General features: G+C 47.6%; 1 protein-coding gene across 1 annotated transcript; it reads right to left on the bottom strand.

The window, feature by feature from the left end:
* Nucleotides 1–8,072: 8,072 nt before the first annotated feature.
* LOC106484418 (interferon alpha-10-like) lies at nucleotides 8,073–8,627 on the bottom strand. The gene has a single exon (XM_013942612.2). It carries the CDS (start codon nucleotides 8,625–8,627, stop codon nucleotides 8,073–8,075), a length of 555 nt encoding a protein of 184 aa, XP_013798066.2.
* Nucleotides 8,628–20,474: the final 11,847 nt, after the last annotated feature.

The raw sequence follows: 20,474 nt of genomic DNA on the forward strand, positions 1-20,474 counted from the left end.
ATTCATATCCGTGTGAAATATGGGCACTTTCGGCTGGAGAAAGGTATGGGTACATCATAGCTTTCTTCTGCCTTTAAATGTTTTGGGTACCTCAGCATAAGTCAAATGAAGAGTAAGGTCATTGGCAAGGATGATAGGTGTACAAACTCCTTTCTGCCAATAGCTTAATTTTCCCACTGGCACTCAAGTTGAAAGCATGTACCATCTTACAGAGAGGTTTAAAATTTGGCATTTTGACTGAAGGAGCCACCAAGGACATAATGACTATCTGGCAGGATGTCACACATTAAAGTACAAAAAAACTGGGGAATAAAATGTGCCTCCATGGGTCCCACAGCTGCTGTGAGTGGTGTGGGGCTCCTGGCAGGAGCTCACAGTGGTGTGCTGGAGGGGCAAGAAATGCTTCCCAGGCGAGTGCATGGGTTCCCGTCACTGGGGCACTGTAATGGACTTGGCTAATCAGACACTATCCCTTCAGGTCTGGTTTTCACAGGACTGCTGAGGTTGGAAGGAACCTCTGGAGATCACCTAGTCCAGCCCCCTCCTCAAGCAGGGTCACCTAGAGCACGTTGCCCAAGACCATGTCCAAATAGGTCTTGAATACCTCCAAGGAAGGAGACTCCGCAGACTCTCCTGGAAACCTGTGCCAGTGCTCAGTCACCCTCACAGGAAAAAGGTTTTTTCTCATGTTCAGACAGAACTTCCTGTGTTTCATTTTGTGCCCGTTGCCTCGCGTCCTGTCGCTGGGCACCACTGAAAAGAGTCTGGTCCCATCCTCTCGACACCCTCCCTTCAGATACTTGTACACGTTGATAAGATCTCCTCTCAGCCTTCTCTTCTCCAGGCTAAACAGGCCCAGCTCTCTCAGCCTTTCCTCATAAGAGAGATGCTCCAGTCCCCTAATCATCTTTGTGGCCCTTCGCTGGACTTGCTCCAGTAGTGCCACATCCCTCTTGTACTGGGGAGCCCAGAACTGGACGCAGTACTCCAGATGGGGCCTCACCAGGGCTGAGTAGAGGGGGAGAATCACCTCCCTCGACCTGCTGACAATGGTCTGCCTAATGCAGCCCAGGATATGAGATATTTTTTATGAGAAAGTCCTTCTGTGAAATACTTTTTTTTTTTCCTGTGCATGGTTTGCAGTTGAAAATGCATATGAGGTCTCTTTAGCCATGCAATTTTGTTACGGTGTTTTTGTAGTGTGATGACCTAAGGCTATGAGAAAGGAGGATTTGTAACAAGAAGGAACAGCTTTTATCAGACCAACTCCTGCAGCTGGGAGAAATGGGAGTGCTTCCAGACACACAGGTAGCTCTCCAGGGTTTGAAGAGATTTTGTGCTTAAATATTTTAAAATTCTGTAAGTTAAAAAGGCATTCGTATGAAAACAAATATTACACACAGCTATTGAAAACATGTTAGCTGGATATGGGAATACTAAAGTCCTGAAATAAATCTATCATTTATTTTTGGAAAAGAAACTTTCTTCTCCACTCTAGCTGCTTGTCTTGCAGACAGACTCCTGTCTAGAAACTACTTAACCAGCGTTGAAAAAATGCATCTATATAACTGCTGGCATCTCTTAAAAGAAGCTCCATGGCTGCTCAGCGCGTGTTATTCCTGAGTCTCCTGGATTTCTCAAAATCTAAAGCAACCGAGTTTGATTTTCCTGCATCACAGAGTGGGAAAGCGTGTGCTCTGCCTGAGAGCTCTGAATGCGTGGGAGCCCCTGTGGGCAGGGGCTGTCTGTGAAAAGTAACAGCAGCCCTGAAGTATTTCATGTGATATGAAAAGAATCTCAGTCTCTTCAAATAGGAAACACATTCACCAGCAAGAGGTGTGTGGAGCGATTAAGGGAATGCTGGATAACTCTGCGTAAAACACCTGCTCCTCTTATGCATGGTTTTTGTTTCCAAAACTTTGTTCTAAAAGCAACATGCAGACTTGTTTTATGAAAATAACCCATATCCCTTAGATTTCATTTTAATGACATTCATAGCCATTGACTTCATGGCTCCTTTCCTCTGTAATTAAAGCTTTTTGACAACTGAATTCAAGCCTGTGTTTTGGTCAGTGGATTCACTGGTTTAAGCACTGATCAGTAAAAGCTCTTGAACCCAGGCTTGATTTGAAGCACATGCTCTGGTGGTGCTCACTTCAGTTAAAGCAAGTGTGTAAATCCTTGTTTGCCTGGGGGCAGCAGCTGCACCGTCCTGGCTAGTCCTCCCTGCACCGAGTTGGTGGTCGGCCCCTCGGCGCTCATGACCAGCCATACACCTCTGCGGGAATACCCTGATTCGGGGAATTCATGGCTTTGAAGCATTGTTCTTCCAGACCACAAGCCCAGTATATATCCCATATATCCCAATACTGCAGGTGGGGGTAGTCGATAGAAAACATCAGACTAGTCTCTCAGCATAGGACAAAAATGCAATGCAGTGTATTTCTGTGATACACTTTAACTCTGATTTTCATAAAACTATCTTTACATGGAAGTCGCTTACTTTTATGATTCCAAGGATGACTTCTTTCCCAGTTGATTATTGTAACCTGTTCTCACCATTCCTAAGGAACCAGAATCTGCATATTCAGGGACAAAATCATCTATTTTTTCAAGGGAATTTTTTTTTATTATTTCTCTTTCTTACGGAGGGTGTTGTAAATAGCATCCCTCTGTTTTTCATTTGAAAAAAAAAACTTTTATCCTTTACCAGGAGTTCCTGTCCTTCCTGCTCATGCCCAACCGGTTCCTTTTCAGCAGGGGAAATCAGCTGGTTTTGTAAGGGAGGCAGTGCAAAGACCTCACAGACCTCCCAAATATACCACTACAGTTATCAGGAAGAATTAGTAGTAGATGGGCTGGGGGAATTCCCTTTTTTCAGTGTTAGCTATCACTGAGTCACTCATAACGGAAGTTGTGATAATAGTTTCAGACATCTTCAAGGAGCTAAATAGTTTGCACAAGTAGTGACTGTTACCCTGTTGGGGGGAACTTTCCTGTGCAAGAAGGAAATGTGCTCTATTTTTCTTTTTTTTTAAAAAGACAAAATGAAGGTTTAAGTATCTTGAAATACTGCTAGTGTCCAGTGCTTATATTCAACACAAGTCCTTTTTGAATACACGTGAGTACAGACAGGATTTAACACTTGTCCGGAGGGCAGTAGCGTGAGTTCTGCTACAAGTAGCAGAACCTTATTTTCAAATACTCAAAATTACAATGACAGAGCAGATCAGCTACAGCCAATGTGAGCTTTATCCAAAAAGCGTAAATCAGAACTGAGTCCACCTCTGAAGTCAGAGAGACTTGAAGAAAAGGTATACTGATTACTTAAACAGAGAGCAATGTTTCTGCAAATATTTGAAGCCATGCAGGCATTTTTTTACAGTGGAAGAAACACTTTCTGGTTTATATAAATATATCTGTCAAGACACTTCCTTTCTGGGAAAATGAACTGTAACATGCAATACTCCTGCTAAAGTCCTGAGGAAGTAATGTGGGTTCTGGCCTACCAAGATAAGAAACTTTAGGAATATCGCAGTCAATAATAGTTGAAGTGAGTCGGCATCATGGTAACTGGGGTGTGGAGGGCAGTTTTTCAACCTGGAATCTCATGATTCCATCCCTTTAAAGCAAATTTTGACTTTGCAAATACATTGCTGTGTTTCACCAGTTATTTTGTGGAGGGGAGTGTTACCTGTGCTGCATTTGCTTCAACACACTTTCGAAAACCAAATCATTATTTGCTCAGAAAACTGGATTCTCCTCCTGTGAAGCTCCCGTGTGGATTCAGGACCCCAGCTTTGCTGCGTGGCGCTGGAGGATGAACCCACCTTGCAGTCCATGGCGGGGAGGACTGAGGCAGGACACGAACGTCTCCATGCTGGTCTGCTCTCTGGGTACCACTGCTGCAGGTGTCCGCAGACAGGTTGTCCTGACCATCCCTGTCACCCACTTCGCTCCTCTGGGAACCAGGGGTGTTGGAAAAGCCCTTGCATCTTACCAAGATTTTTTGATATCAGTTGGACTAGTGAAAACATTGGTAAAAATGATTCATCCTTGCCCATATTAGGAAGAGTAGGAATGTTTTTGGATAGAAAAAGGAAAATAGTCAGCTTATTGGAAAGTACCAAATGAAATCTTGCAACTGTCCTGTGAACAATCTTCCTTGCTTTTTCAACTTTTTCACTTTGTGATTATCTCTCTAAAGCAATGTAAACTCAGTCTGCCACTGAAAACTAAGGACCGATACTCCCTTCTAAAATTTCTTCATCACCCTCCTCTGCTGGTCGCTCCTTGGAAGGGGCTGGCAGAGAGGGGAAATAGCTGGGCGTGAATAACAGGCCAAGGCCGGCAGCCAGCGAGGCCCAGCGGGGTAGGCAGCATGGTGCAGCGGGTCCCCAGTGCTGCAGCCTGCGTCTGTGCCCGGCGCTGCCGCCACCACGGCTCGGCCCCGCCGCGCTCTTCCCAAGGGCACCGCATTCAGCTGCCCTTTCCACCCGCAGGGACTAGTCCCGGGGCATCACCTGGAGAGCTATTTCCACAGCCTTTTTGTTGTTGTTGTTCTTTCTTTCTTTCTTTTTTCTTTTTCTTTCCTTTTTTTTTCTTTTGTTTTGGGGGGGAGGTTTTGGAGGTCTGAAATTTAAAAATGAAGTAAAGCAAAGCCCTGACAGAACAAGCCAAGCCCTTACCAACAGACATTGTATACACGGAAGAATTGCCTAGAACAGCTGTATTGGACTGTGATTTCTGAATTTTTTCCAGAGTAAAGTGTGGAATAAGCGTTCCTCAATTTTACATTTTATTGGTGGACGTGTGGCATTTGACCCCAGTCCTGAAAATCCGTCCCAGGAAACAGACTCTGCCTAAATGAAGCCCATCAGCTTTGGTGCAGCTTCCCAAAAAGCCAGCACTGTGCAAGTAAACAAGATGCTGTGGGCCTAGGCATGAGAGCGGCCACGGACAGCAGTGTCTGGGATGTGGTTGCTGCACAGTGCTTGTGCATGACATTTATGAAAAACTTCGTAACACTTTCTGCTTTTGAAGCAGTCCCAGCTTGGGAGGATCTTGTTTCATCCGTGTTAAATTTTCAACCTGGATTTGAGACTTCGTGTCCACTATTTTATTCATTCCCCTTTGAAAACGTGTTCTGCTAGAAATTGTATTTTGTTACTTTTATTTAGTTTTTGTAAAAATACTAATGGGAAGAAATCCCAGAGGGCTTCAGGCGGCTGGGGGCATTGCATAGAGTTGACCTGGTTACGTGATGGTGACAACTGAAGCACAGGTAGCTACAAAACATTACAATGGCAAGGGAAAGGGAGAGGATCTGCAGAGTCTTTATTACCTTTCTTTAGCAGTCCACAGTAAAGCAAAGATATATTGTAAATGCTGATCTGCTATTTTCTTTTTCCCTTGTGTTTGTTTGGCACCTACATCATTCCCAGGGTCCCTATCTGTGAATGGGTTCCCTAGACATTGTCTCAGCACAAATAATGTGATAGTACCTCATAGCCAGCCAAAAAATAGTTGAAACCAAATACTGATTTAAGAGCTCTTGTGCCTTATCTCTGAGACCTTCTTCCTCTTAGCTTTCTTCAGGCTTACTCCATTGCTCTTTCAATTCCCCTTTGTGAACCCAATAGCAGTTTATTGATAAGTAGCATGGTCACAAGGTCTTGTGAAAATGCACGTACTTTCACCTGCAGTTCTCATTGTACATTGACCTGCAGTTCTTACTGCTGGTGTTTTAGCTACAATCTCACTTTGCCCTCTAGTGCCCATTCTGCTATTTCCTGCATTGCAAAGTGCTCCGTTGACTAAAATACTGCCGAACATATTTTCACTCGGTGGTGAGATTGCATACAATGATCTGAGAAACTGCTGGGGACAGTTGTGAACTAAGAAGAAATCTTAATGGGCTGAGAGTTTCTGAAAAGATTACTGGGCCATGAATTAACATCTCCTCACTGTAGGCAGGTGTGGCAGAAAACCCTGGGATTCCTCATTAGAGGGTGGCTGAAAATATTTCATGCCATTTCCAAGCTTCATTAAAAATGGGGCCATTTCAATCGCAGTTTACTGCCTTGTAGAAGCCGCCTAGAATATCAGAACCCAAAAGCCAAGTAGGCTAAATGTACTTTTATTGTACAGGTTTGAAGAAGTGCAAAAAGCAAACAAACAGCAGAAAAAAGATTTGAAACAGTCCACAGCTGGGCCATTTAAAGTGCCGTTAGTCGCAAAGCCCAAGGGATACTCATTTGGCTGTAACATTTGTGGTGGGGTCTCACCGTGCAGAAAACAGCTCCCGTTCTTTGCTTTGTCCCTGAGGTCTTTCCTGGCATTCCAGATCATGGAAAACTTGCTATTTGGTAGTTTTTCTGGTATTTCAGCTTTGGACCTGACATCCATGGCTCTTGCTGTGCCGTTCAGCTTGCATCGATGACTAGTGGAGAGACAGCTCTGCAAACCCTGCAAAAGAGACCTGTGCCTCAGACGCAGCGCCTTAGCTCATCGAGCACATTGCTGCTGTTCTCACCCACCCACTGTTCATACACAGATCTTTTTCCAATAACCCCCCCTGAATGCTACTATTTTGCATGGCTGGAGATCAGGGAAAGCTTTCAAGGGTCTCCTGACCAGATGTCACAAATAACCTCTAGATATTCCTGCCCTCTCTCAGGAGCCTCTGTGCCTGTGCTTGACCCCAAGGCAGATGCTCTACCTCTCTCCTACCACTATGTGGTTGGTCCCCAAAGTCCCTGTCCAGCGCTCATCAGCCTTGACCACAGAAAATGGCTCTTTAATTAGTTTAGCAACACAGCCAGGCTGAAACTATGTTTTCTCCCTTGCTAACATACAGCAAGCAACCAGGGAAAAAACTAGCATTTGAAATGGAGTTACCCAGGGACACTTTCCAAGGGTAAAATCCTGGCTTGGCCTCACAGAAAAAAATGGCTTTTTCCCCCATTATAAACAGGCTGTTGTGAAGCCTATGATTGCTTCATAATTATTATTATTCAAGGCTAAGTGTGTGGTTGTATTATTCAAAGCTAATTATGTGGTTTGGGGGGGATATTTGCTGGGATACCAAGGGCTAAGTATTTCTGCAGGTTGATTTGTGAGCAAAGAGAGAGAGGCAGAAGATTTCATGCAGCAATGAAACACAGCACTGCATGGTGATGTTTGAGATTGTAGTAGCCAGGACAAATACTTCCATGAGTAAGTAGGACATGCCACTGGCTGCAGTGACTTTAGGGTACTTCTAGTTTAAAAAGTTATTTCAGATAAGGTTGGGACAGAATTTAAAGCAAATAATAGGAAACAGAGGAGCAAAGAAAAGAAAAGAAAAAAAAAAGCCTTTTCCCTGTAATGCTAGAGCAGGAAAAGATACTTTAATTAGAAGTAGCAGTATCCAACTGAGTTATTGCAGAAGTTACAGCTATTGCAAATAACTTCCTGTGTAGACAAATACTTCTAGAGTGGCTTTACCTCCTCGAACAAAGCAAATGTTAGAATGGATTGAGTGTAAGAACAAATCCATTCTTGGAAAAGAGCATATCTTGAAAGAATAATGAGTGATATCAATCTAAACCAGGACCATTTAAATAAAAACTATACTATTTTATTTTTGATGCAGACTCAATCAGTACAAATCTATTAATTCTTGTAATTTGATGGATTTGTAGCCCATTTACAAGTAAAAGATTCTTTCTATACAAATGAAATAGGGACAGATAGATAATAACAACATAGTTTCTCAGCAGAAAATGCTATATGATAACGCCATTTGTCATAAGATTACCATCCTTTCCGATGGAATAATCCTTACTGGAAATAAGACCCTTACTGGTCTTATAGATTATTTTATAGTTAACATATGGACCTTGTTTACCAGATAAGAATTTACTGACATTGAATAATATATTATATTTGCAATAACCCTTGTTAGCAACATAATAATTTAAATTCAATCTAAATGAATTAGAAGCATTTTCACAAGATAGATCATAGAAGAAAAAAACAAATATAATTAATTTTAAAGCCAAATTATGTCAGGTCAAAATCTTTTTACCTTAGTTGTTAAGCCTCCTTATGACTTTATCAACAAATTGAAGACATCTCCTCATTTCTGCACGGCTGACCTCCCAGGAGCACAGGCTATGTTGTCTGTCTTTAAGAAAACAGTCTATCTTTTGGAAATACTTTTTCAGTTTGAGCCTGCTGGCTTCTCTACTCCAAAAGTGGTGGGTCCGCTTCTTGATTACACATGCCTCCACTTGCTCAATCTGCTGATAAAGTCCATTCTGGAATTGCTCTAGGGCTCGCCCATCCCACGCAGCTAGTGTCAGGTTCTTGCTAAAGATATAGAAGATGTGTTGGAAGATCTCTTCAATGGCCACTTTGACAGTCTCTTTCTGCCTGGGCTTCAGGACCTGCTCAGGGAATCTGAAGGACATTTTCTCTCTTACACATTGCCGAGGGAACTTTTCACCCATTTTGTCCAAAAGTTGCAGGCTGCTCTCAATCACTTTGCTTTGCTGTAAAGGAAGGTGATTACAATGAAGACTTGAGATTTTGGTGGTGCATGACAGAATGAGACCAATCTGTAGCAAGCCAAAAGTGCTCATGATAAAGATAAGTCCTTATGTTCCTCCTTTCCTCCTGAGAGACAGGCTGGAATGCTTTGAACGTCTTTTGTAAGCTCCTGTCTTTCTTCAAAATCTTTAATTTAATTATTCGGTAGGAGGTTTCTTTCATCGTTTTTTGGTTTTCAAGGTTTTCCCCCTTGTGTATGCTTTTGACACTTACCACTTTCATTTTCTGCTTTATGACTTCATTGTCTTTTTTTTGCCACTTACTTTTTATATCAGCAGAACATTAAAATGCTATGTATATCTTAGATTATCTATTCCCTCTCCCTCAAGTTAGTGTTTCTATACTGACTACACAGTCAGTATACTGAAAATTTAAAATAAAAGATTACAGAAATATCCCCAGTTTCTTAATATTTTAGAATTGAGAGAACATGCTGAAATACAATAACACTGTCAACGGAGGGCCAGGGACTTGCTGAATACTGCTGGCATCCTGTCATCTCAGTAAGACTTATACTTCCAAAATTTAGTTAAGCTTTGTCTAGCTATTTTAATTTGGGGGAAATATTTTCTTTCTTCTCACCTTTATTTCTCTTGTCCATTTAAACTCCAAGGACAGGTTTTATTTCACTAAAATATGTGTATATATATTAAAATATGTGCATATGTATTAAAATGTGTATATATTTTAATAAACATACAGTACTAGGTAAATGGAGCTCTGATCTCACTTAGAGACTGTAAGTAAGTGCCATGGCAATACAAATACTCACATGGGAACAAGTTAGATTCTTAGAGGAAGTACCTTGTATTTTCCCCATCTGAGTAACTGAGGAATAACTGAGGTCAATGCTAGTAAAGCACAGGTCTGAATTGTGAAGTTAAATGTGGAGAGAATGAAGAAAGAAGACAAAAAACACTCTAAAATTCAGCCTTTTGCTAACCATATAATAGAGCAGGTCATGAATATCACAGGACAGTTTTCTGGGAAACCTGGCACCTGTAAGATGCTCTGAATTGTTGCAAAGAAAATGCAGGGTAGTCTTGGGTTTGCTTCAACAAAACAATTTGGAATAAATTTCTGGTCTTTTTCTTTTGATGAGAGCTAGGCTTAAACTATCATTTTTCTGGCTCGCTATCCTCCTGTGCAAACAAATCTCACTGCAAAGTGATTCTCTGCAGGTGATTATGTCTTAATGAAGCAGTCAGAGAAACTGTTTTTTCAGTCTGAGACCTGGCTCTGTATTTTCGTGCAGTTGTTGCAGTGCCACCCATTGCTATGTGGTTGGCTTCAGTCTCAGCCCAGTAGTGACTCTGACCAGACTTATGGACCATAATAGACTATTTTCAGGCTTTCTTTATGTTCAGAACATAGGTATTTTGGTGGCTTTAAAAAATCCTAAATTAACTGAGCATGGTAATTCACATGAGAAACTCTTTGGATGCCTTGACATTGCTTAAGCAGCCTTGGGATGGATGGGGTGCTGGTGTGAGGAACGAATGAATCCCCTATAGTTTCTCTGGAATGGCAGTATTAAATAAAAAGACTAAAATATTCAGACTTATAAAATGAGTAATATGGACCAAATCTTTTCGTTTAGTGAGAATCATAGAGAGAATCTTAGTGAGATAGTTTGGAAAAACAGGACTGAAAACCTTTACTGTCAATAGATAAAAAAATGGCCATGAAGATATATTACTTGTGCAAAAATACAGCTGTATAAAGTAAAAGAATAAATATTACTACAGCTCTTTCCATAAGTTATACACAAGTAGTTCATTTTTTCTAAGCTGTGATTATGTGATCTTAATCCTTCTAGTAATGTTAAATAAACAAACTTCTTTATGTTTATTATACCTCCCAGACACACAAGTTGTTTTCTTTTCTTTTTTTTTTATTTTGAAAAATACTTTTTTACAAGTTTTCCTCTCACCTCAGAGCTGGAGACACCATCCAGCCACCCTGGGTGTAACATGAGTGACAGATCTAATACAAGGGAGGGTAAAAATAGAAGACTGCATCTTCAGAATTTCTTACAAAAATAGAGCTGGTCAAGAAGTTTTGTTTTCTTCTCTGTGTTAACAGATCTGTTGTCCACTCTTCCTCCCAGCAGTTCCATTTGTCTTAGTTTGTCAGGTTTTGTTTTCTTTTATAACAATGTGTTCTTCCCTACTCAGCCAATTTCTTATCTTTTGCATTGAGAAAAGCATGATAGCAACATTGAATAACTCATGGCACAGTCTCCCTTGATCATACATCTTTATTGCTTAATTCAGAAATAAAAATTCAGAAATAGACAGTTCATTAAAAGTCGTTGCTAGAGGAGGCGACCGAGCATTGTGAGACTGCAGTGCAGAATGCTCTTGTTTTTTTCTTTCTATCTGTGGTTGAAGTACAGAACACTTTAGCCTAAAATTAAAAGAGGAAATGGGCTTAGAAAACACAACTGGATTTCCAAGCAGACCTAATAGATCATTCTTATAAAACGAGTACTGATCTTTGGTTCCATACAAGAAAGATCAGCTCTAAAAGGTCAACTTGCTATTTATGTATTCAACACAGGAGGAGACTAGAGCTAAACACGAGCACAATTTAATGTTTTTCTAACACCTTTAATCTGCCACAGTTTATCTCCCTAATGAAAGTTTTTAATTTAATTATAGAATGCAACAGAGAGATTGAACAAATATTCACTATCCCTTATGACATATGGATTCTTTTACTCTAGGCTCTAAAGCAAACAGCAAGCCTAAATTCAAGCTATCTATGTACTAGCAATTAGAGCAGGGCTTGGGAACATTCTTGCAAAATAGGAACATGACTGTGTATCCTCCAGCATGCTTGTGGCCTGTGTTAACCAGCCCCTATTAAATCACTTAACATAACCTTATACCAGCATTCTCAAACCAAAATAACCAGTTCCTCTCAACATTTTCTCTACTCTAGCTATCAGTTTCCTTTCTCCTTTAATTCATTCAAGACACCCTGATTTTAACAAGTCAGCATGCCACTGTCCAAACAAGTTCAGCTTGTCATCCCGTAAAATACCTTATCTTCAACCCCAACTAGATAGGCCCTGCCTGTGTTAAAAGCAAATCACTTTTCTCCACTGTTTTTCATCTGCCTTATGCACCTAAATTCTTTCTTTCTTACTCTTTTTAAGCAAAAACATCAAATACAAGCAAGACTGAATTCTTTACTCTTTTCCTAAGAGCATGAGGATGGCCAGATTCAAGCCTTGTGCCATGATTGGTGAAAGGCAGGGGCAGCCAGAAGTGCAAATGTGCTGGTCAGAAAGGGGGTAGTGCATATTTTGTACCATAGCTGGAACCACTCAACAAGGCCATCACATGAAAGAGAGATAAAGTTAAGAAATTTTTACAGTTTTTTTTGACTAAAAATTTACCCTGTGAAGAAGCATACCTTACTCACTTTTAAATGTTTAAAATACAGTTGTGAGATGCTTGTAGGTTTGCAATTACAGAGACAAGTGGCGGGACATGGACCATTTTGGTGGTCAGGACACGCAGGTTTGGCAACAGGCATTCAAGTGCAAGGGCTGGATTTCTCATTTCTCCAGCACTGCAGGGGTGGCCAGCACCAGAAGGTGTCTCCTCTGGAGACATCCAAAATGCAGGAGCAGGGCTGCCTGCCCCACAGAGGTGGAGGCCAGGGGCCAGGTAAGGAAGGGGAGGCCTGGATGGGTGTCAGGGCTGCAGCGAATGCAGGTGCCTCCATGAACGGAGCAGCTGGGAGAGGAAGGGAACCAGCTGTAGCCTCCAGAGGCAATGGGTGGCTGATGGGGTTACTGCACGCTGGCTACCCACCTTTCTGCCCCCAGGTTTGCTGCCTGGTGGCACATGGAGGAGGCAGAAAGTTCCCTAGGCCTCCATGAGGACGATCTCCCAGGTCACAGGGAGGTGATTTTGGCTGACGATGATGAAGACATGTTCAAGGATGGCACAAATGGTGCCTGTGGCATTGCACTCCAGGAGATACATAGGACTGAGCTGAAGGGGCTTGAAGCTGTCCCTTGCTCCTGGCATTTGCTAGGGAGGTTTTTGCCCAAGCTAGACATCCTGGTTTGTTTTGCTCTTCTGGATGTGAAGGCAGCCCACTGCCAAGAGGCAGCTGCAAGGGCCACGAGCAGCACAAGGCAGAGCTGGAGCAAAGGGGCCAGTGCTGTTGTCTCCAGCCATGGCAGGTTTGAGCAGGGAGGGCTGGAGAGCAGGAGGGACCTGCGATGCTGAGGGTGCTCCTCATCCCTGCTCCAGCACTGATGGAGCAGGGCATTTCTGTTTTCTCACTTCTGGGCCCTCCTCTGAGGCAACAGCAAAGTGCTGCTCTTGCCCCGGCAGGCAGCGATGTGGGTGTCATGAGGTGGGTTTTCATGTGGGGCAAGTGGGCAGTGGCAGCAAGGTGTAACAACAAGGACAGACTGTGAGTGAAAGGAGTGCAGTTTTGATAACTGGCCCTGACTTTTGCCTGTACCCTCTTTCCATTGGCACAATCCTCCAGTGAAGGACGAGGAGGCCATAGGGAGAAGAAGAGGAGTTTTATTCTCTCAGGAGGTTGCAGGAGATCACACTTGCTGGTAGCAGAGGACACTGATGGATGAGGAAAAAGTGAAAGGGGAATTGTGATGGTTCCTTTTCCTCTCCTAGTCAAGCCTCAGTGAGGGATGCAATGAATAACCAAAGGTGCAGCAAGGAAAGGCCCTGTTAAAGAGCATATGCTGCTCTCCCATGAGGGATCTCTTTTCTGCCCATGGTGGCCTTTCCCTTGGCTGACCTGGAGAAAGTTATCCGGTGTGAAGATGTCTGAAGTTCTGTCTCCTGGTGGTCTCCTTTCCCATTTTGATTCTCCAGGTGCCGCCCAGAGCATCACATGGATTTTTCAGTGTGTCAAGGTGGAGGTTTAGCTCTGTCCTGAAAATCCAGTCTCTGCACTCAGCTGGGAAGAGGTTTGCCTGCAGCCAACCTGAAGGTAGTTGCTTTGGGAGGAAATGCCCCCCCCCCCCCTTGGGCCATCTTCAGTCCTTGGCTAAACCCACCATAATTTGCCTTTTGGCTGCAGAGACCCAGGCCTGCTGTGGCCTGTTCTACACAGACCACACAAACTGAGTGCAAGCTCACAGTGCCCATGAGGCTCCTGAGAGCGTCAAGAGCCTGATGGAGGGACAGGAGATCTCCAGGGACGTTCCTCTGCTGGCATGTCATGGCACAGGTGCCCCAGCTGCATCGAGCATTATGTTTCTCCTCCAGCCCTCACCCCGTGTGTGGAGCAGGGAGTGCTCACAGGGCAGCAAAAGGTGCTCTGGGCAGAAAGATGATGGATGGCTGAGGGGGTTGCAAGGCATTTGGGCCAGGGGCTCAGTGGAGTCGGACTTGCTGCTCATTCTTGTGCATTGCTTCACATCTCTCTTTGGGATTCATTTCTCCCTGTCTTCCTAACGTACAATGTGAGTGTTGGCTGTAGGTTTTGCAGCACTTGCCAGTGACTACGAAGGACACAGGGCCTTGTTTCCTATTGAAAGCCTTAAGCAGAGAGAGGAACATTTCACCACAGGCATTACAGCCCATGTTTCTGGTAATGCTAGTGTCTCCTGCAGCCCCCCAGGCTTTGTGCACGGCAGCAGAGCAGGGCCCTGCAGACTCAGGCAGGGGATTCAGCCTCACAACAGTATGGTGGGTGTCCCCAGGGCAGATGGGGACCTGGGGACTGGCACACAGGGTCTCACCCCTGCCACCTACCCAGGCCAGGCCTCCATTTCAGCCCAGCCCAGAGCTGTCAGTCCCTGCCCCACAACACCACCTTCGAGCCTGCCCTTAGCACTGTTCTTGAGCTCCTCTCTGGGAGTCCCAGAAGGACCTTGGACCTGGCCTGATACCTGGTCTTGCAGATGCTCGCAGGGCTGTGGATAGTACCTGCTGCTATGACCACACTGCACTGCCACCTCTCACCGGTGTCCTGGGACTGTGCCTGATGGTGCATCATTGCACCATCACCACCCTCAGCTCCCAGCATGCTGTTCCCCAGCAGGCAGCCCCACTCTTGCTCCTTGGACAGAACAGCACAAGGTCCTTTACAAAGTAATGGCTGCTGTTTCTGTTTTCTGACACAGAAATTCTCATCTTGTCAGTATTGTCCCGATAATGAATGAAGGACTCTGGTCGTGTTTTGTAGAAACTTGTTCCCTTCCAGCGCCATTGCATCCCCCCATGGGTGGGATGAGAGTGAAGAAGATGGGTAAAAACTTTGGGGACTGCCAGGCACAGTGAGCTGTGAGGAGTGGTGCCAAGTGCAGCTGGCAGAAAACAGTGGCATCCCTTGGGGATCAATTGTGGGACCAATACTCTTTAATGTCTGCCCACCTGTGGCAACGGGAGCATTTGTGGCAGCTTCTGCAGAGCTGCAGCTGGGAGCAGCTTTGCAAAAAAGGCCCCAGGGTCCTGGAGGGTCACAGCTGGACCACAGCTGGGGCAACAGCTTCTGCACCCAGGCAGCAAAGCAGCCCCTACATCCAAGGTCACATGAACAGGGCAGCAGCAGGCAGGTCTAGGGCAGGAATCCTGCCTGCCATCCAGCAAGGTGTGGGCCCAAGCAGTCTCCAGGCTTGGGCTCCCCAGCACGGGACGGACAGTGTCACACAGGAGTGAGTCCAGTGGAGGGTGGGCACAGGGCACACGAGAACAGGCAGAGGGCACTGGGTACTGGCTACTTACCTTCCTCCTTCCCCCAAGACCTTCATCTCCAGAAGAAAGCCTGGTCACTGCAGCCCCAGTGGCATCTGACCATCACCTGTCCAGCCTCCCCTCTACCTTGTGGGGAGCAGAGGGTCCAGCCATGTGTTACCCCTGCATGGCTCAGCCAGCATCAGCACCAAGACATTTTCCTACAAACCTCCGGGCTCACATCCTGCCACCTTGCCCTGTCTTCCAGCACCTCCTGGGGAGGTCACATTTCCAAGGAGGACCATGCTCTTGGATCTGGACCACCTCCTCCTCCCATGGCTTCAGGGAGTCCTTGTACCCTTCACCACCTTCATCAGCTGCTCGATGAGATGCTCTCAGCAGGCACTCGCCCCTCCAGTCTCTCTTCCGAGCCAGGCCCACAGGCCTGCACCCACCTCTTGCCCCTTCACCAGAGAAGCCCTGTGTCGTCAGGCTACTCCAGCTCTGCCTAATGCAGCCCATGATACCATTGGCCTCCTTTGCCACAAGCGCACATTGCTGTTTCATGTTCAGCTTGTTGTCCACCAGAACTCCCAGGTCCTTCTCTGCAGGGCTGCTCTCTTAACAGGTCTGCCCCCAGCCTGTCCTGGTGCATGGGGTTATTCCTCCCCAGGGGCAGGACTCTCCAATTCCCTTTGTTGAATGCCATGAGATTTCTCTCTGCCCTTCTCTTCAGCCTGTCCAGGTCCCTCTCAATGGCAGCACAGCCCTCTGCTGTAGCGGCCACTCCTCCCGGTTTTGTAGCACCAGCCAACCTGCTGAGGGTGCACTCTGTCCCTTCATCCAGGTCACTGACGAAGAAGTTGAACAGGATTAGACCCAGCATTGACCCCTGGGGACACCGCTAGCTCCAGGCCTCCAACTAGACTTTGCACCACTGATCACAATCCTCTGAGCTCTGCCATTCAGCCGGTTCTCAGTCAGGCAGGGCAGATGCACAGCTGTTCTGTCAGCCAGGCCCAGAGCTGCTTTTCTGGCAAAATCAGGGGTGTACAATGAGGAGCAGGAGGGCTGGAGCCTGGGACACTCCTCCAGCCCCAGGACTGTGCCCATTCCCTGCCCCACTGCACCAGGGCACCAGCAGACCTGGTGGCTCACAAGGTGGAGGGGAGGGATGGACCCTGGCGCCCTGGGGCTAACCTCCTTTCCAGCCATACTGCTGGCTGAGGGTGCTGCGCTGCATAGACCCTGGTGCTGGCACCTGGCCCTGAACCTGCCCCCTTCTCCCCTGCACCTTCTTACCCAGGTCCTTCAGCCTTGGGGCTCTGTCCTCCACCACTGCCTGCAAGTGCTCCTGCAGGAGTGAAGGGGAAGGGGCGCAGGGCAGCATCCTCGGGAGACCTGCGCCAGTTGCAGGTCCCAGCACTGCCTCCTGCCAGCTCCCCTCTGGCACTGCCCTCACTCCCAGGTCCCATCTCCCAGCCTACTCTGCAGGCACCAGGACAGGCAGAGGCGCTCTCAGCCCAGTTCATCTCCAGCTGGGACAGCAGCTCCTCCAGCCTCCAGAGCTCCTTGTGGCTGCTCCAGCACCACTGGCCAAGGTCGAGGAGGAGCCGGAGATGGGGTGACCCCCAGCAAGTGCCCCAGTTGCCCCAGTCACAGGGTGCAGGCAGAGTAGGGAACACACACCTCCCTGCTGAGCTCCTGCATGGTGCCTGCAGCTCCTGCTGCTCCTTCTGCTGCACCGAAAAAGGGTATAGCAAGGACTTGGGGTGGCAGCCCCAGCCCCTGGGCACTTGGGGCCACTCTGCACGCCCTTGCACAGCAGCAGCTCCCTGGACATTGCCCTCTGTGCAGCTCTGCTTCAGGAATTCCCGCAGCCTGCAGAGCTCCACCAGCAGCCCCACTAGCTCCTCAAGCACATCCCGAGGCCCCTGCTGCCAGCAGCAATTGCCTGCAGTCACGCTTCCAATGCACAGACCCTCCCTGACCTGTGTATCCTTGCACCAGCATTGGGGCCCCCATTGCTCCTGGTGCCATGCACTTCTGCAGCCTCCCACATTCCAGCATCCAGCAACACTGGGACTGTACCACAGCTGTCTGCTCCCTCAGCCAGGCGTTCACGCCCTGCAGCACCTCCTGCATCCACTGCAGCTCCCCCAGCTCCCACTTCTCAACCTGCACGTGCTCCAAGGTCAGCTTCAAATCCCAAGTGCTTGCACAGGAGCCTCCCCAGACCAGCACTTGCGCCAACATGCCTGTGACCCCACACCTAGCACTCCTCCCTGTGCACACGCGCTCGCCTGCCCCCACTCACCTTCACCAGCCCAGTGCCGGGGATGCAGCAGGAGGAGGCTGGGGATGTTGGGGGCCGCTGCTGTGACAGGTCCCCTGCAGCCCCTCCTGCCGCACTGCTGCCCTGCCTTACGGCCTCTGTGATACCACCTCTGACATCAACACTCCCCTATGACATCACCATACCCTCGCCCCCATGACATCACCGCCTTGCCCCAAAGACTCCCAAGCCCTGGGGGCAGCAGGGCAGAACAGTGTCTGTCTGAGTTCCCCCGGGCCCTCTCCTGCCCCAGACCCAAATATGGGGCCCAGCCAGTGCCCAGCAGGGCCCCAGCAGGGAGGGACCTCAGGGCTCCCCCCACCTCCTGCCCCATGCCAACCACGCTGAGTCCTAGTGGCAATCCCACACCACCTCTCAGCCCCCTGACAGTCCTTGCAGGAGGGCTTTCCACTGCGGTGGGTCAGGGCGCAAGCTGCCCTCAACATGTGGCCTGAGGAGGGTCCCAAAAAGGGGGATGATCCTTGCCCTCCGTCTCCTTGCCAGGCCCCTGTTCGGCAGCCCTGGATGCTGCTCCCTCTGTGTTTCACTACCCAGACCCTTGGGGCCCTTCCAGTAGAGCTCCAGGCTGCCTTCCTGCCCTCACCTCCCACCTCACGCTGGGTCAGCTACCAGCATTCTGGGGATCCTGCTGCTACACAATGTCCAGCTGCACTGCAACCTGGCTGCAGCTGTGGAGAAACCTACTCAGCTGGGAGAAAGTGCCAGAAGGGAGGATGCTGTGGAGACCCAGACAGAGGAGGGACAGATGAGTCACATTCATGGGTTGCTCAGGGCTGAGGGTGGGTAAATGCCTGTGAGCAGGGGTGAAATCCAGGAGAGAAAGCAGGCAACTGCTGGGAGAGGACAGGGTTGGCTGGGGGCATCCCCCAGGATGGCAGGACAAAGCAGCAACCCGCAGGGTCTGTCCTGGGAGCTGCAGAGAAGCCCTGGCTCTCCAGCCGATGCCCGCTGGCCAGCAAGACCTGTTAGCCGGTGTGCTCTTGTCCCATTGTGTCAGAGGGATCCAGCTCAGCCTGCGGTCCTCCTTCCACAGAACGAGTCCAGAGCCACAAAGCCCTGAAAGCCCAGGCTGCAACATCAGTCATGCAGCCAGAGGGTTGCTCACGGGACACATCCGCTCTTACCCGAACCTCTCCTCTTCACCAGTGGGATCAAGCAGAGCACCACTGGGGTTCCCATGCCCTTCAGCTTCACATCCAGGACCCCAGGAACTAGGTTTAAGCCCGCTGTTCAAGACGTGAAGAAAAAACCTGGGGGACCTCTTCATTCTCAAGACCTCTTCTGCAAGACTTAAATCTGCCTTGCCTGAAAATGCTATCCATGAAAGACAAGTCTTTAGTGACTTGTAAAAGTCACTAATGCCTCTTGGAAAACACAGGACGTGTTTTCCAAGACAAAACACTGGGTCAAGAAGCAGCTTTCTCACAGGGAGAAGCCACAAAAAGCAGTCAGACACCTGTACTGGCACCCCCCCACAGACAGGACCCCCAAATGGGATGGAGCGTGCCATCTTCACATTTGCAGGGCCCAGCCCTGGCAGAAGTGGAGGATCACCCTGCCAGCGGCATTCAGACCATGAGGGGAACCAGTGTGGGGACAGGAGAAACAAACACCACTTCCCCACCCCAAAAAGCTTCCCACCATATGGAAAGACCCCAGGGAGAGGTGTTGAACCCAAGCAGAAGACAGCACGGCCTGATGGACTTGCCACTTTGACAAGCTGACAGGCATTGAGAAATCCCTAGTACATCCCTGACTAGCAATGATCTCTCTCTGTGCACTACAGAGCGCATCCATACCAGGGTTCAACACACTTGCCAGACCTTCCCGAGGCACTTGTAGCACACTCATATCACACCAGGGCTTCTGTTCCCAACAAAAAACACCTTTATCAAAACCAAAGCATCTCCTGAAGTTTGATGTATGACATTCCCACCTTTTTTCAGGGGAGCCAAAGCAGAGGGTCTTGTGCCTCTACTTTTCCCTGCACCCATGTCTCACCGCTTCTCCTGATCCCATCTCCCTGTCCCACACGGCTGCAATACCCCCAGCAGGGTGTCCCCCACACCCCAATATTTGAGCCCTGCCACCCAGGAATACTTCACTGACATTGCAAGTAGCAGCCCAAAGGCTTTGTACTGAGTTTGCAAGGCCTCTGAGCTACCAGTGGTCAGGCTTGCTCTGTCTGGCCTTATCTTGGCCTATCACAAGTGGTGTTTTGCCTTGCTTTAGCTGCAGCAGCCCCTTCTCTGCTGACCATGTGGTTGCAGCTCATTTGTACGTCTACAGTTTGCAACAAGAAGTCATTTTTCTGGGTCGAAGGAGGTATTTAGGACACTACCATAATGCCATTGTGCAGGGTAACAGAGTTCTGGCAGCAGAACAGAAGCCCTGAGAAGTGAGGGCAGAGGGTGCAGTGAAGAAGAGGCCAGGCTTTGGATGGTGAGTGATGGGGCACAGGCTGGGTCTGGAGACTCTGGGGCTAGAAACATCTCCCTGGGATCAGTTACAGCAGTGCAGGTCTGCAGCTGGGCAAAAGCTGCTTTCGGGGGAAACAAAGAAAATGTAGCTGGCATACACAGAAGGACCCATTTACACCAAATGCAGATGTAACATGGATCTGCAGCTCATGGAAGAAAGGCAAGGTGTAGAAGTGTCTCAGAGGTCAGGATTAGTGGCAGAGCAGCAAGGGCAATGTTGTGGTGGGTGTCTGCTACAGACCACCTGATCAGGAAGAAGAAGTAGAAGATGCCTTTGTTGGACAACAACAGAAAACCTCACATTTGCAGGCCCTTGTCCTCCTCAGGAGCTTGAACCATCACAGTTTCCACTGGAGGGACAATCCAGCA

The sequence above is a fragment of the Apteryx mantelli genome, chromosome Z (assembly GCF_036417845.1).
Source record: "Apteryx mantelli isolate bAptMan1 chromosome Z, bAptMan1.hap1, whole genome shotgun sequence".
Taxonomy (NCBI): domain Eukaryota; kingdom Metazoa; phylum Chordata; class Aves; order Apterygiformes; family Apterygidae; genus Apteryx; species Apteryx mantelli.